Raw genomic sequence first — 16,848 nt, 5'->3', positions numbered from 1 at the left:
TATGGCTCATAAAAGTTTAACCAATGAATACTTTTGTGTTTGTTTGAAGAGGATAAACCTTTACTCTTATGAGACATCTCATTTTACAGATAATCATTTTCTGTTCTTTTATTGTGTCTGACAAGTCACTTTTAGAAGAGTTTGGGTTTCCTTTATTAGCATTATTTTTTACAAAGCTTAAATCAACTCACTCTGTCCGTCTGTCTGGTAAAAAGTTTGAACATTTTTTCTCCATTTCCCATTATCAGATCAAGTTAAAACTTTGCACAATTATGTATCATTAAACCTGACAAGACATGAATCAATCAACAAAATTAAACAATTAGTTAATTAATTGTTGGTGATTAACTATTTTGTTTGATTTTGAATAAGGGGAATAAATGCTACTTAATGAGAGATGTGGATATATATACTTGGATTTAGTCTCCTTATTACGTTTTGACACATTTTTTCTCACACTTCCCATTCTCGGATCAAGTTGAAATTTTACATAATTATTCATAGTCGATAAAAATACACAGAATCAATCCAAAAATTAACCAATCATTTAGTACTAATCAATTAATTTTATTTTTATTATAGCTGAAAGGGAGAAAACCCCATAATTTTCAGATAAATGGCAGTAATTAGCGGTTCCTTCCCTTGGATAAGCTTTGTTTTTTAAAAAGTATTCTTTTTCTTCTATTGCTTCTTTTCTCTTATGTTTTGTTGTCAATGTGGCAACACAAGTCTTCTCCTCTTGATCATGGTGCTCCTCATTTTAAAGTTAAAATGTCTTAAAACAGGTCAGAGTATCTATCTCAAAGCTTTCAAGACTAGATTGAAGGAAGTGTGAAACTGCTTGCTCAGAAAGTGCAGCTTGTCTCTTGATAGTATTTTCTAGCAGTAAAAGTAGACTTACTATCTTGTTCTTCCTCCCCTTTTAGTTCAGCTGATAATGAGTTTTTTAATGAAAGTTTTTTGCCAATAAATATTGGAGTCAGCTTAGGAGTCTTCATTTCCCAGTAAAATATGTAGGTAACAGCCAGGAATTTATTAATATGTAGTCTAGTAGTTGCGCCCAATGCGCCGAACGGCGCGGGAGGACCAAAGTCTAAGTAAGTAAGTAAGTCTAGAAGTAAAGAATAACTTGAAAGCAATTTAAAGTCTTTTCTATTATAACATTGTTTTAATTTTTTTTTAAATCCTTTCCTATTGCTTTACCTCCTTTAGAGACTCTCTGAAGTATCTACCTCTCAAAATGAAGTCTGTCAAATTCAGTTCGAAGGATCAAAGTGAGGAACAAGATGCTGCTGATATAGATTGGGGCCATTACACAACACTTAATGGTCTGTAGTTGTTTTTTATTTATTTATTTGTAATTATAAAAAATGTATCATTCATTTTCTTGTGTTTTTTTTTAAGTTTTTTATTTTATTTATTTGAAACATTTTTTATTTATGAAATGTATATATTTCACTGTGTCATTTCTCTATGTTTTATGTTTCACTCTGTCATTTCTCTATGTCTATTTTACGTTTCACTGTGCCATTTCTCTATGTCGGTTTTATGTTTCACTGTGTCATTTCTCTATGTATGCATTATGTTTCACTGTGTCATTTCTCTATGTCGGTTTTATGTTTCACTGTGTCATTTCTGTTTTGCGTTTTCACATTATAATGCTAGATTTACTAAAAGAATCGGATTAATATGTCATATCAGCAATTTTTCAGTGCTTTTTGTGTGTAATGTTTTCAGATAAAGTATACTGTTATGTTGGAGGCCCCATCTGGTCATTAGAGTGGTGTCCCATTCCAAAGCAAGACGGAAGTGAACAGTTTTTGTCTCTGTCTGCAGACACAGCACTTACAACATACTCAGATATAAAAACAGTACAAACAGGTCCTGGTATGTTGCAGGTCTGGTCTTTTGGAGAACTTCAAAATAATGTGTAAGTTTTACTATCAGTTGATGAGTTTAGCATTCAAAGTGCGCTACACGGAGGAAGTAAAAGCCAAATGTTCTTGATTTGTAAGGTGACATGCGTGAGAGGATTTTAGGCTTTCAAGGCTTCACTTGGAGTTTGAGGATGATAAGGATCCATCAAACTGTTGCACAGATAAAAACTTGTAGTGCTCCTTTTCAACCTGTGTGGTCAATAGATGACCAGCGTAAGGACTAAATACCTTTTCTTCTTTCAATAAATATTTGGTGCCTGGTAGAATTGGTGGAATCTAGGGATGCCCTACAAATTCTTTAGCTAAATAATCCCACATTTTATCAGGATTCGAACCTGGTTTGTAAACAAAGCATTTTATCACTTGGCCACCATGTTCTCCCCCCCCCCCCCCCACCCCTATCAATTTAAAAAAAACATTAAAAAACAAGCACTATTTATAAAATATTAATGTACTTATCTTTAACATCTCATCTTAATATTACAAGTCCTCTGAAGGCACAAATACTTATACTTTTTTTTTTTAACAATGCACATTTTTTATATTTTTTCTATCCCATAAACACTTTCAAAATTGTAAAAGGCTGTTCTCAAGATCTTGTTTTAATTTTAGGCCAAGTCTTGTTGTATCTTCATAAGTCTCTGAAAAAAACAAACTTATTGCTTGGTCATCTTAATTTGTTTTTCATTCCATATTCAGTAACTGTACAACACAGCCCATGCTTCGCTACTGTGTAGCTCATGACGAGGGCTATGTTGCTAGCACATCTTGGTGTCCTGCTGGATGCTTTGATACAGTGAGTTTTGCTGTTTGTTTATTCTCCTTTTTCTTTTTAAAGCTTTCTGTGCACAACTTCTTGTGTTACTTACATGTGTACTAGAACATCTGTATGTATGGTGTGTAGTTGAAAGCAGAAAGTAAGTTTACACTGTTATGTTTATGTAGAATTTTTTTTTTTTTCATGTCTCCTCAAAGGATGATGTTGGTGCTGACCATTTGAAAAGACTTGGATTACTGGCTGTAGCCTGCTCTAGTGGTAATGCTGTCATCTACAGGTATGGTGGAAAAGGGGTTTTATATTTATTCAAAGCACTCAAAGATATATATTATTATATAAGACTTTTAATAATCACCATATTTTAAAGTAGTTGTAGTTATGAATTTCATCTTTATGTCTCTGATAAATAAATAAATAAATAAAATTATAGCTTTTAAAAATGCTACTTTCATGCTTATAGCATGCTCTGAGTGATATGGTTCAATCTCATTTGTGGACCAGTTGGGGGGGGGGTATCTGGGAGGTTTTCTTTGCTGCCTTTAGGCGCTCAGTAAACAAAACTCTGCTTGAGTTGGGTGTTGAACATTGAGCCTCCTTTATAGATATCCAAGCCAAGTTCAAGCGCACTTGGCTTCTTGACCACACTTCCCAATCTGATACAGCAGCATGAAACAGTGGAAAAAGTTACAAGCTTTTTTTTTTACACAGTTTTTTTTTTAAAGCCCATAATTCAAAGAGCCTGCAGCTTAGCAGTAAAAAAACAACTGGCTAGAAGAAAAGGATAAATAGATTTAAGTAGCATTATTAAGGAGTTCTTTATTTAGTTAACTGATACTAATAATAATATGATATGAAAACACTGAATCCAAACTACTTCTGACTAGCTATACCCAAATATGGGAAAGGCTTCAGCAGAAAAAATCAGGAGCTTGTGACTTGTGACCCTACAGCACACATTTCTACATCTTGTGACACTACTGATTCCAAACTGTATCAGGGATCTACCTTCCTCTGGAGACACCGGCTGCAAGGAGAGGAGGGTACTAATGTGTTGGTAACATCATTCTGATCAAAGCTAATGCCCAGCCATTCATCTTCCTTTGCTCAACTTGATGAACCATGGTCTTTCTATGACTGAAGGGGTCAATGAATAATAATAACAGATTCTCCTTTTGATCAGAGATGTGCACAATCTTATTTCCTATGAGCTGGAAGATGACTACAATCTTCCTTTTGAAAAGCTCCACACAAGGCACTACTGGTTTGAGTCTGTTGCAGTTTTGCTTTCTCATGCACTAATTTTTTTATTATATCGCTTTTAGTTCCTTGTGGATGGTTGTTATCTTCGCCTCATGGCTGCCATATTTGATTATTTCAGTCTACCTCAGCCAGACTCCTTGCCATCTGGTAGCGAAGAACATCAAGTACCTATATATCACCCACAGCCTGTTGTGACACTGCAGCCTAACTCTAAGAATCGTAAGTCAAATATGTTCATTAAATATGGTTCTTATAATTAAAGGCAACGCCTATTATTATCTTTTATTTTTGATGTAAAGAATAAAATAGTATAAAAAGGGAAGCCTCAAGCTTTTTTTTGTTACAATGTAAACTCCAGGTTGTGGCCCATGCTTGACTGTGGCCTGGCAACAGATGGGAGAGCTCAGATACATTATAGCTGGATACAGCAGTGGTGAGTGTTGCAATCTAAATAGGATTAGTGGTTGTACCAAATATTTTAAAGTAATGAAATGTATTAATTAAAAAGAAATGAGTTTATTTAATTTAGCACCATAATTGAACAGACTGACTTTAGAAGTCTTTTACTTTGTCACAATCCCTTGGCAAAGTAGGATGTTATCATAACTATCATATAATGAACAGTTTGAAAAGCAGCTCCGCCTACAATACAAAATGTTTTTTGGCTCAACTTAGCCTTATTGAGACTTACTAATAAGAGCAAAGTACAACAGGAATCAACCACATTTTTTAATTATTTTTTTTTGTTAAACTTTGATTTTTTTTTTCTCTTAAATTTTTTTCAAATAACTTTTTTTTTGTTACAAAAGCAATTGAAAAGTTTTGAAATAAAATATCCATATTGGGCATTTATAAACCTCTGTTGGATGTAGAATCTGATGGCCATTTTATGACCTAAGGTGAAGCAAATTAAAAAAATCATTTAACACTTAACATTTAACTCTATCTCTATCTTTCCGTAATTATTTTCCACGCTCAGAAGGAATTATTCATTTTTCCCATTTGTATTTCACTAGTCTGTTAGGGTTAAACTTCAATGGCGTTTTCTTTTAATCAGACAATGTTATAAATGGTAGAGATAAATGCATGCCACTTTTAAAGTTTATGAACCCAAAAATTAAGTTAATTTATTGGGGTCAAATTGACAACGGTATCGTCAATCAGGAGAGAAAGAGTTAATAAAGAGGGATGAACTGGCAGCTTGACCTAATTCTGGCTAGTTGTTATGTCTCACAATTAAACTTCATTCTATGGAAGTGTCACTGTTTTTTTTTTAAATGTTCTTAGACTTTGTGTAAATTGGCATTGTTATGAGACATTTGTTTAAATCAAACATCTTGTAGCCTTGGGAATTATCTAGAGTGGTTGAATCCATATTGTTTTGAACTAAAATTTGCTAGGCCATGATTTCATTTGTTGACATGTTCATTTCAGCTTTTCTGCTAATCAGTATACATTATAATGGTATAAAGCTTATATACCATTAATTGAAAAATAACTTGTTTCCATTATCACATTTTGTTTTTGAAATAGCAAAAACCTGCCAGGTTGTCAGTATTAAAGAATTTCATTCAAGAAATATCATTTCTTTTCAGGTAGTGTCTTTTTGTGGGATCTCCTGACTAAGTCGCCTTTGTTGCGGGTTGGGAGTATGCTACTCCCAGAACAATGTTTTTGGGTAGGACTGGATGCTGTCCTTTCATGCTCATGGAATCCCAAGCTTTCAACGTCCTTTGCTGCTACATTGATGGATGGCACTTTAAGCATGTGGGACATACGATTCGGTCAAGTGCCTGTAGGTCAGTAGCATTACAATGAAATTTGTTTGTCTATAAGTAAAGAGTGGACAAGAGAGAGGGGAGATACTGTATTTAGAAGTTAGTTTTTGTTTTTGTTTTTTTAGAATTTTTTCACTAATAACCAACCTACGGTTATAAAATATTTTAGAGATAATGTATTGGATCTGCCTTCTAAAAAAAATATGATTTCTAAAAGCTACCTAGCCTATGAAGTTTAAATATAAAAATAAAAGACCACATCAGTAATAAAGAAATCCAAAACAAGATCACAATGTTGATCTGGCTCCTTCTGACAACTGTCAAAAAAAAAAAAAAGTATGCTAAGACTGTATGGCCATATCAAGAGATCAATATGGCTTGCTAAGACATTTCTACTGGGAACATTACCAGGAAATAGAAGGAGAGGCTGACATAAATAAATGTATTGGATCTGCCTTCTAAAAATATATTTCTAAAAGCTACCTAGCCTATGAAGTTTAAATATGTATATAGTTCGTCCATCGTGGTTCGATGATGACCACTTTGTCATCCAGGGGGCTGAGGGCTTTGCACTGGGGTTTTGTGCCTCCTCATGTGGCTGATGAGACCTATGTGAGCCCGGAATGTTTGGCCGCACACTGGGCAGGTTATTCCAGCTGGAGCTAGTGTCGTTTGCCTTGCTTTTCTTTTCTGGCGTTTTTCTTCTGCCAGCGTTGTTCTTTTTTCCTCAGCAACCTGTGTGCCAGTTTTCACAGCGCGACGCCATGATGCTTTGTCATGTGCCTCTGTCTCCCAGGTGCCTGGGTCTATGCTGAACGCCTTCAGAGGGTGTCCCTGAAGCGCTTTCTTTGACCACCTTGCGAGCGCTTTCCTTTAAATATAAAAATAAAAGACCACATCAGTAATAAAGAAATCCAAAACAAGATCACAATGTTGATCTGGCTCCTCATATGATGACCTTCTGACAATTGTCAAAAAAAAAAAAGTATGCTAAGACTGTACGGCCATATCAAGAGATCAATATGGCTTGCTAAGACATTTCTACTGGGAACAGTACCAGGAAATAGAAGGAGGGGCTGACAAAAATAAGCGATGGGAGGACATGTCAAAGAATGGACAGGCATGTCAATAAAAGAGACTCCCATCCTGGCAAAAGACAGAGAGGAATAGAGAGACATTGTGAACAGATCATTGGTTAGTATTCCAAAAGACTAAGGGGCAGGTGAAAGTAAACAGTGTAACAATCTCTCCCCATAACTAGTCTCTAATCAAAGATGGAAATATGATTCTGTTGGGATATTAAATGTCTTGGTTAGCTACTTCCTAGTTAATTCTTTACACTACTTAATATTGACTTTTATAAAAGGTTATTGGGTTATTGTTAATTTATTTTTCCAAAAGCATCAATAATTGTATAGTATTTTTGGAAAGTTAAATTTTTTTTTTTACTTCATACCAGCCAAGCACACAGACTTATGCCTCACTGGTCGCTCAACATGTTGGTCAGGTCCTGTCTTTAATGGTTTCTTCATTGCCACAGAAAATATAAAGGGGTTAGTACACTTGTATAATTTGCTTTTGTCATTTTTTAAAATCAATTTTCTATAATAAGTGATTCTCCTTTGGGAAGATAAATATCCCAGTGTATAAGTATATATGTAAATAAATGTATATCATTTCAATCCTGGAAGGCAAAAGTGTCTCATAACAACTTTTTAATTGATTATTAATTTAATATTCACTTGGAACCCAACATCTCAATCAATTTGACTAGTGTAGTTCAGATTGAACATAAATAACACTTAATACAACTACCATACATGTTTTCATATAGTGGAGACAGACATTCATGCTGTATCTGTCTTAGTAGATCACATCACCTCACTTAAACCTCTCCACAATCTAAACAAACACATACTAACTTTCACCAAATCTGCATTCCCCCAAGTTGAGGCTTGTCCTTGTCTCTCAATCATTTCCTTATGCCTAGCCTGCTTTTCTTCACTAGACCAAACTAGTAGAATGATCTTTTGCAAGACCTATTTTTGTGACATGATTCATAATCATATCAGTAAATGAATTCATAATAAATGTTCCCTCTGTGGTCATCTCCCTTACAAAATGTCTCCAATGTTATTCTTTTTTTTTTAAATTTTGGTTTATAGTTATTACACATTTACTGCAAGAAAGTTTTGTCACTGCACTATAAGTATCTAGAGAGCTGGAAGTAATATAGAAATAGATTTACCGCGAAAAGGAGGAGGTAGATCATTTGGAAATAACTTGAGTGCCTAACAAAAAGAGATGAAGATTGATGTAGCACTCTGGTACTGATTCTTTGTAAATAGTGTGAATGTTTTAATGCAGTGGATGCCTGCCTTTCACGTTCTGATTGTTAATGAGCAATTAATTAATTTTTTTTTTAGCTAAAGCTGCTTGATTTCTGGCACCTGTATCTGATATGCCACTCTCCTATGAAAGTACTGGGACAGGGAGACCCTAAAACACACAGCTCAATTTCTTTCACTTGCTCTAAGGGAATATACTCATCACAAAAGGGTTTCATATACGGCACTGATTCAGAAGGCATTACATTTAGTTCTGATAATGTATATCAGAAAACAAACAATATGTTAGGCATTCACTGCTTGTGAACAACTGCACATCTGCTTTTTGGGTGTAAAGCTGACAGTGACAGTACAATAAAAACTGGATTTGTATTTATTTTGGAAGATGGATAAGTGATTGGAATGATATTCATAGCCTTAATATAACAACAATAATATATTTCCTCACACATTCTTTTTTTCTTCTTTAGATTTATTGATACTCCAATCAAATATTTTGCTGTCAGTAAAAATACTTTAAAAAGTTGTTACAGAGATATTATTGTACAGAGCCATGAGGCTGCAACATGGGTAAGTACTGATGTGAGATTCCTTTTGTCATTCTACCAATTAAAGATTTCAATTTGTCATTCTAGCATTCTCAATCTAAATTACTTTTATTTTGCATTAACAAGTTTATAAACAGTCTATCTGAAAAAAAAAGTACATAGATCATATTGTATTTAATAAAAGCACAAGGAATGTGTTGTTAGATTTGTAAAGAATGCCATTCTGACTAACAGTGCATCATAGCATTAATCAGCAGTTTTCCCAACCTGTATGACTCTTAAACCTCATATGTAATGTGGTCCACAGAGACCAGGATGAGTATTTATTTAATAGCTAGCTGAATTGGGCCTAGCCAGCTTATGCATTAAATGTTGTAAGATTCAAGGCAAACTATTTGCGCCATGTTTTTTCTTTTGTGTAGATAGAAAATTTCTCACATGGGCTTTTCCCTCACCATTTATTCACAATAATTGCTATTCTTATCACAGGATGTGAGCTTTTGCCCACTCTATGAGGTCCTAGCAACCTGTGATTCCGTAGGTGTTGTAAGAATCACACTGCCACAGCTGGTGAGAATGTCTATTTATAACATCAAGTCCATGGCATCTTGGCACAAACTCAATAACCCCAACTTGGTAAGAATAAAATTGTATAGAATGTGTTATTATGTATTCTTTTTCTATTACCAAATGGGTGTTGTAGATGTTAATAATTTTTACTTTCATTTTTCTCATAAATGTATTTTAGAAGAAAAAGATTTGTATTTTTTTTTCCTTCTTGTTCTATTCTGGTCCATGCTGTTCAGCAAATTTTGTTGTTAATGTTGGACATTGAAAAATAAAAATGAGGTAGTTCAGTCTTGTGTCAGACACTGTTTAAGCATTCATATTGTTGCAGCAAAAGTAAAATGAATGCATTGATGGGAACATAGGGAAACAGTAAACTTTTTTTTCAAATAGATGATGTTTCAACATTAGCAACACAATGGCGTCATGATGGCTTACTTAAGCCATAAAGTAGCAACATCTTTTGTCTAAATTTAATTGAAATACTATCCAAAATATATTTGACAACTGATAACACATGGAGTTAGCAAAACAAAAAAAGTGCCCTTGTGGAGTGTCAGCAGAGAAAGCCAGCCTCCAAAACTGCATACTTTATCAAGGGGCATGATCAAGAGAATGGTGCCAAAACACACTCTGCCTGTTCTGGAAACCACTGCGCACTTCATGTAAGATATGACCACTAGTCATTGGAACCCTCCAACATAGTAATGAGAACACAGAAGAAGGACAAATTATTGTAACTTATTGAAACCTAGGATTCATCTAATTTTGTAAACAAATAGTTATACATCAATCCTGGATGTTACAATACAGTCCTTCATACATATCTAACATTGGTATTACAATATTTGAACATTCAGCATTTTTTTCCTGCCATGAGTAGGTTGACCATGTTTCACTTCCATACAGCAAGGTGCTCAACACACAGGTCCGGTAGACTAGGGCTTTCGTACTGCTAGTCAGCAATATGTTGTCCCAGACTCTTTTCTGCAGCCGTGACATGGTGGCCATTGCCTTGGCTATCCTGTTGTTTATGTCTTTATCCAGTAGAGTGTTGTTGGATATGATGGAGCCAAGGTAACAAAAGTGATCAACAATTTCTAGTGATTGGCCATTAATGCTTACTTGAGGTGCAGTGTTTGTGTTTTGGACAAGTATCTTAGTCTTGCTTTGACTGATGTTTAAGCTGAACTTCTGGCAAGCAGCAGATAGTTTGTCAACCAGGGACTGTAGCTGAATATCAGAATCAGCCACAATAGCTGCATCATCAGCATAGAGGTGTTCCCTGACGAGAAGCTTCCTAACCTTGGTTTTTGCCCACAGCCTTGATACATTAAATAGTTTTCCAGAGGATCTTGTATGGAGAAACACACCTTTGTTTATGTCGTTGTACGCATAATGCAGTAGACAGGAGAAGAATATGCCAAACAGAGTAGGTGCGAGCACACATCCCTGCTTGACACCACTGAATGTTTTCCACCTCCGATGCCTAAGGCGGATCTTTAAAATAAGGTGGCAAGATAAGATAACCAATGAGGAAGTGCTACAAAGAGCAGGGTGCCAGGACATCGGCTCTGTTATCAGCAGCAGACGCCTTGGCTGGCTTGGCCACGTTCGTAGAATGCCAGTAGGTCGACTTCCACAGGACATCCTGTATGGCGATCTAATAGAAGGCAGGAGAGCCGCTGGTCGCCCACTTTTATGTTATACGGATGTATGCAAACGCAACATGAAGCTCTTCAAAATCAACACTGGCAACTGGGAAGAGGTGGCACTGGACAGATCCACATGGAGAGAGAGAGCATAAAGGAAGGGTCACAGATTGCAGATGTCATACACAACAGAAGCAGAAATAAGGGTGAAAATGCAACACCACCTGGTGATTATATATGCCCAACCTGCGATCGCAGCTGTGTTTCAAGGATTGGCCTCTTTAGTCACACAAGAAGTTGCAAAGGGAAAAGATCGTCTCTCGAGATGTAAAATGCCTTAGACAGATTTGAACATTCAATGCTGTGTCCCTACCATAACTTAGTTGAGCCATTTGGATTATCTTAATATAACTCAAATAATTTTTGTTTTATTTTATACTTACAGTTGATTCTGGTTAATCAGACCAAATTTTGATGCAATTGTTTTGGTCTTAATAACTGGCTGGTCCAATTATCAGGATTTAGGATTTCTTCTGAATAAACAGCTTGTCCAATTAACCAGTGTTTCCCATTAACAAGTGTTCCAGTCTACCAGATTTCACTGTATATCAATATTTTAAATTAAGAACTCTTTCTTCATAAATTATATGTCATTTTGATGTTTTGAGCTGTTTTGGATTTTTATTATTTATTGATGTTTTAAGGATTTAAAAACAAAAATGGATCCCATAGTTTTAAATTTGCATTGTTCAATGTTATTTAGGACCTTTATCAAGCTACTCTAGCTAGCTTAGATGGGGAGGAATGTCAAGAAAAAAAAGGTGCAGCTGTGGCAGCTTCAAGCACAGAAGAAATCCTCAGTGATGGAGGTAAAAACAAATCTGATGATCAAGATAGTGGACAGTCGAAATCAAATGTTAACAAATCAAAGGAAAATAATAATACAGTTCCTTATGGGGGAGTGTGTCAAGAGAAAGGAGCAGTAGATGTGGAACAAGCTAATGTTGACAAAGCTGCAATAGTGGAACCAGAAACTGATCAGAATAGTGGGGAAACATTGAATGAGGAGGAAGTCCTGTACTTTAAAGATTGTCCTATGGTGAGCTCATTTTTATTGTTGTATAAAAATTCTTATGTTTCTGTGGACATTACCAAGCCACAACCACACATCTTCACTTACTTGCCTAGAAACAAATGTCTCCTACAAGAGATATAGACTCATCAAATTGTCAATTGTTCATACCCTAATTGTAATTTTATTTTTCCCCTTTACTTCAAACAGAAAGAGTCGTCCATTAAGATCAGGCAGAAGAGAAAGCCACTAGAATTGACACCAAACATGTTATTAAATAATGTGAACTCTATCCATAGGGTAAAACAAATTTGTTTACATTTATTTAGTTTAATTTTTTAAATTTTATTAACTGCTATTATAAGATTGTTCATATCTTCTGGCAAATAAATGTACACCTATCAGAAAAATCTGGCGCCAGAGTGGGCATTTTGATGCCAGTTATTGTTTCACAGTATCTTTCTTTGTCACCTGTTATTTTATCTTCTTTTTGTTCTCTGAAACCCCTCGTCATTAGATGCATGTAAAGTTTGGTGCATCCATTACTCTATAAGCAATAAACATCTTATCTAGTAAATGGGTATACCACAGTAGTGAACCATACCACTCTTGGAATTAGTCTATGTAAATGTACTCCAAGTATATTATTTTGTTTTAAACTACAATGACTTAAATAAATTAGAAGCAAGGTGACTAAGTGGTAAAGGGCTTGGCTTCTGAATCAAATCCTAGTGAAGACTGGGATTTTTAATTTTGAGATCTTAAGGGCGCCTCTTAGTCCACCCAGCTCTAATGGGTACATTAGTTGGGGAAAAGTAAAGGTGGTTGGTCGTTGTGCTGACCACATGACACCCTTGTTAACCATGGGCAACAGAAACAGATAACCTATTAGATGCATTATCTGCTTTTTAGGTCAAAAGGTCTGAAAGGGAAACTTTACTGTAAAAAAATAAATAAATTAGTTTAGCATTCAAGATTTTATTTTTATTATTTTCAGTATGTTTGAATTCTATGTTTTCTATTATCTTTAGCTAGTTTTAAATGCTTAACAAGTGGATTTTTTTTTCAGGTCCGTTTCAATCCAAATGTTTCTGCCTGCTTGTGGTTGGCATCAGGTGGTCAGGCTGGCCTTCTCCGGCTGGACAACCTTTCACCTGTTTTGTTACCACACAAGAAGTCAGCGAAACAATATTTAAAGCAAGAAAGAAGATAGCAAGAAATGATTGGTGAAATGTTTCTGTACATGTATGTAAATCCCTTCATTGATGAAATGTTTCTGTACATGTATGTACATCCCTTGATTGATGAAATGTTTCTGTACATGTATGTACATCTCTTGATTGGTGAAATGTTTCTGTACATGTATGTACATTGGAATGGAAACTTTTCAGCTGTTACATTTGAGAAGAACTATGTTTTGTTACAGAGATTCCTTTTGGAACTATAACTACATAGTGGATGAAATCAAGCAAGATTCAAACTTCCTCTTATCAGCAACCTGGACTGCACAGCACTGATCTGGACATCAATAATGTTTTCAACAGCTTTTAATGTGTTGCATACCACAAGCTATTCATTGATTAGTTTAGAATTGTTTTGGCTTAGTTTCTTTGGCATTCATAAAATTGTAGATTGTGAGCATACAAATGTTTTAACTAGACAGGGGACATGATCTTGTAAATGGGCCTACAGTGAAATCCATAAATTGTGGTGGATGAATGAGAAGCATTGTGATAAGAATTGTATTACCAAACTGTGATCTATTCCCACATTACTGAATCTACCAGCTACAACAAGTGATTGACAGACCAACTTGATGAGCTGAGCTATAGTTTTAAACATCAATCATTATTCATGTATTTATTTTATTTTTATAGGCCTAGATTATATGAATTTTGAGTTCATAAATCTCAACAGAGGTTAGCAGGTTAAAGTCTTACACTGGTCACAGTTACATTTTTGTGTATCATTGTTTGTGAAAATGTAAAAATGTTTCTCAGTTTACATAGCGCATAGTAAGCATTGAAAATAGTTGGAGGAAGTTGAAATTAGGTTTGTTTTTTGTGCTGGTCACATAAAAACCTTGTAAACTACTGACCACATAAGCAAAAGAAGTTTTTATAGGGTTCTTGCATTGGATCACGAAAATAAATGTATTTCCAATGTATTCTTTGTGTTATTTTTGTAATAAAATTAAAGTTTTTCCACCGTACATTGTTTCAGCAGTGTAGGTTGCATTCAACTTTGACAAGCTCATTTATCTCTCTTGTCACAATATTAGTATAATATTAGTGCTTCAAGATTCATTTCTATATAATAGTGCTACATCCTGGCAGAACCTGTGACGCCACTGATCCCAAACTGCATTGGGACCAGTTGTTCCTTTGGACACATCATTCCGACCAAAGCTAATGCCCAGAGTCTCATCACTGCTGAAGGAGGTCATAGTTGTATTACTATCACTGTGTGATGTGACTCACTGTGTGATGTGATTGTTGAAATATTTGTTTGCACAAGTGTGTCTTTTGTTTTTCACTTGATGGCCTCCCCTGAATGTAAATATTGAACTGAATGCTTTAAATTTGTTAGACTTTCTTCACAGGTTTTGATGTATATTTAAAATATATGAATGAAATTGGTATAAACTATTTCTGTGCATAGGTTGTTATGTAATTAAACCCCCACACAGAAACAGAAATCACTATTTGTTATGATTTATTTGTCAAAACAAACACTGAAACTTTTCAAGGTCAGGTTTTTAAAGACTTTGGAGAATAAAAAAAACATTCTAATAAACCTGAATCTCCAGATAGTCCTGTAAAATACTACTTTTAATGAGTTGGTATGGTTAATTTCATTTTCTGCTTCAAACAATTTTTGTTCATAATATCAGCCCTTACTAAAACTAAAAAATGCATAGCATTCTAATAATTTAGAAAATATTATAATGAACTATACACTATATAATTTAAGGGCAAAAATCTTATTTATAATTATTGGATTTTATGATCACATCTACTTATTTTTCCATAGAAAAATGTTTCTTTATTTTATTTGTCAAGAAATGTATCAGAAATTCTATTGCTGTATGTTATAGATTCATATATTATGTATATAAAACTATTAAATTAAAATATAATTTTCCTCTTTTTGTTCCTTGTGTTCAAGTAATTAATGTAATTAAATACCTGGAGGAAGCTGGTTGGTGACCTATATGCCTGCCTAAGACGGAACCACTTGAAGAGGTGAGATGATGCTACGACTGTGACATCTTAACCCGGATGTTATAAGATATTATATGCAATATTATAGATGGCGATCTATTTTGGCTAGCTTAAAACAGCGTAACAGAGGTGCACTATAATGATCAACTTGGGAACTACTTTTCCCTCACCAGCAGCTGGCAGCCATTGACCTCTGTAAGAGCTGTTTTCATTCGCTGATTGAGGTTCTAGTACCGGTACTTAATTTATTCGCGCATTTAAGTGGAACAAAGAGGTTGCTAGACTAATCATTGCCACCCCAGCGTGACAACTGGATATCTACTTTTTAATGGTGTAAACAGCACATTGCATTATAATCTAAGCTATTCGTTAAGGCTTATTAATGTTTTAAAATAAAGAGGTGTTATGATGATGCATATTGAGCCTCGGTGATAAGCTTACAACCTACTTGATGTCAGCTGTGACACAAAAGTATACACCATAGCTCTCCTCACGGTTTATTTTCTATGTACTATATACAGCAATGTTAAGTAAAAAAAAAAAAAAAACAATATTATCTAATAAACTGCAAATCCAAAGGGATGTCTTCAGCTACATAAAATCCCACTACACTAGCAAGTGGTTCTCAGAGTTTAACCTACAACTTCCTGTATATTGTCATGTATTGATCCCAGTGTAGATCTGTAATTGAACTCCTAAGTAAATCTCATATTAGACTTAACATCAATATATGGTTTAGTCATATGGTTAGGGGACCACTGTGGAAATGTTGCTCTAGATAAAGCCAACATGTTGAATGGGGCGGGTCTGACTGCACGTACTTGGGGATCAAGAACTGTCAGCCACTATTCTCCATTTAACAAAGAACTTCTTTCATAAATCTAGTTTTAATGCATTTGTATTGAACTAAGCTACTGTTCATAAATCATATCTACATTTTGTCCACACTATGCAGCTACATAGTTGACAATGTTTCTAGAAGGTGGCACTTCAACTGCACAATCTCATTTCCTAGGAACTCGAAGATGGATGTGAGGTCCGATCTTCGCATTGAAAAGCCGAATCCTTCAAAACATGGTAGGTTCGGTCTTTGCCTCGTAGTCTGAATCACAACACTGAAAGTTCCACGCCAAAGGCGCAAGTTTTTTTTTCAAAATATTAATATCTTTGTAGCATGTTAAGTTGTTAACTTACTTCTGAACAAAATACACATTGTCTTTGTGTCGCCTATCTCTGCATCACTCACTCTATGTATTTGGGTTCTAGATTATTGTATAATTGTATTTGGGTTCTAGATTATTGTATTTGGGTTCGAGATTATTGTTATATTGAATTCCAGCATACTAACTAAACCATGCTGTTTAGCGTAGTGAAAGTATGTCACCATACAGGTGGAGAATTTGTTGTTGCCCAGACCTGTCAAGACGGAGATCAGCAAGTCTGAGGCAGGCAAGAAGAATATAAGACAGCGTCTAAAAAACTAAAGCTGAGAAACGTAGCATTGAGTTCACTTCCATACCAGCGTTCTTGTTTACAAATGAGAGTTTGGCTGAGAATGAACTCAAAAACCTGTAATTAGCTTAGCTTTTTCGAAAAAAAAATTTCATTAGCGTTGAACTTCTGGTCCATTCACAGGAAAATGTAATAAATTACTCTTCCTACTTAGTTTAATAGGCTGAGAAGC

At 35.0% G+C, this 16,848-nt stretch overlaps 1 protein-coding gene across 2 annotated transcripts in view; it reads left to right on the top strand.

The window, feature by feature from the left end:
• The window catches only part of LOC106063655 (uncharacterized), a 36,865-nt gene extending 21,830 nt beyond the window's left edge, over positions 1-15,035 (top strand). The window contains exons 8-20 of one of the 2 annotated variants that reach the window (XM_056015831.1): positions 1,213-1,328; positions 1,738-1,930; positions 2,637-2,733; positions 2,913-2,992; positions 4,094-4,194; positions 4,334-4,408; positions 5,571-5,774; positions 7,213-7,306; positions 8,572-8,671; positions 9,139-9,285; positions 11,632-11,967; positions 12,151-12,240; positions 13,010-15,035. In XM_056015831.1, coding sequence (XP_055871806.1) covers positions 1,213-1,328; positions 1,738-1,930; positions 2,637-2,733; positions 2,913-2,992; positions 4,094-4,194; positions 4,334-4,408; positions 5,571-5,774; positions 7,213-7,306; positions 8,572-8,671; positions 9,139-9,285; positions 11,632-11,967; positions 12,151-12,240; positions 13,010-13,153 — 1,777 coding nt within the window. In that variant the 3' untranslated portion in view covers positions 13,154-15,035. The remainder of the gene's footprint in view (positions 1-1,212; positions 1,329-1,737; positions 1,931-2,636; positions 2,734-2,912; positions 2,993-4,093; positions 4,195-4,333; positions 4,409-5,570; positions 5,775-7,212; positions 7,307-8,571; positions 8,672-9,138; positions 9,286-11,631; positions 11,968-12,150; positions 12,241-13,009) is intronic. The other variant, XM_056015830.1, reaches the window with a different exon arrangement.
• Positions 15,036-16,848: the final 1,813 nt, after the last annotated feature.

The sequence above is a fragment of the Biomphalaria glabrata genome, chromosome 17, assembly GCF_947242115.1.
Source record: "Biomphalaria glabrata chromosome 17, xgBioGlab47.1, whole genome shotgun sequence".
NCBI lineage: Eukaryota > Metazoa > Mollusca > Gastropoda > Planorbidae > Biomphalaria > Biomphalaria glabrata.
This window is presented reverse-complemented; position numbering and strand designations above follow the sequence as displayed.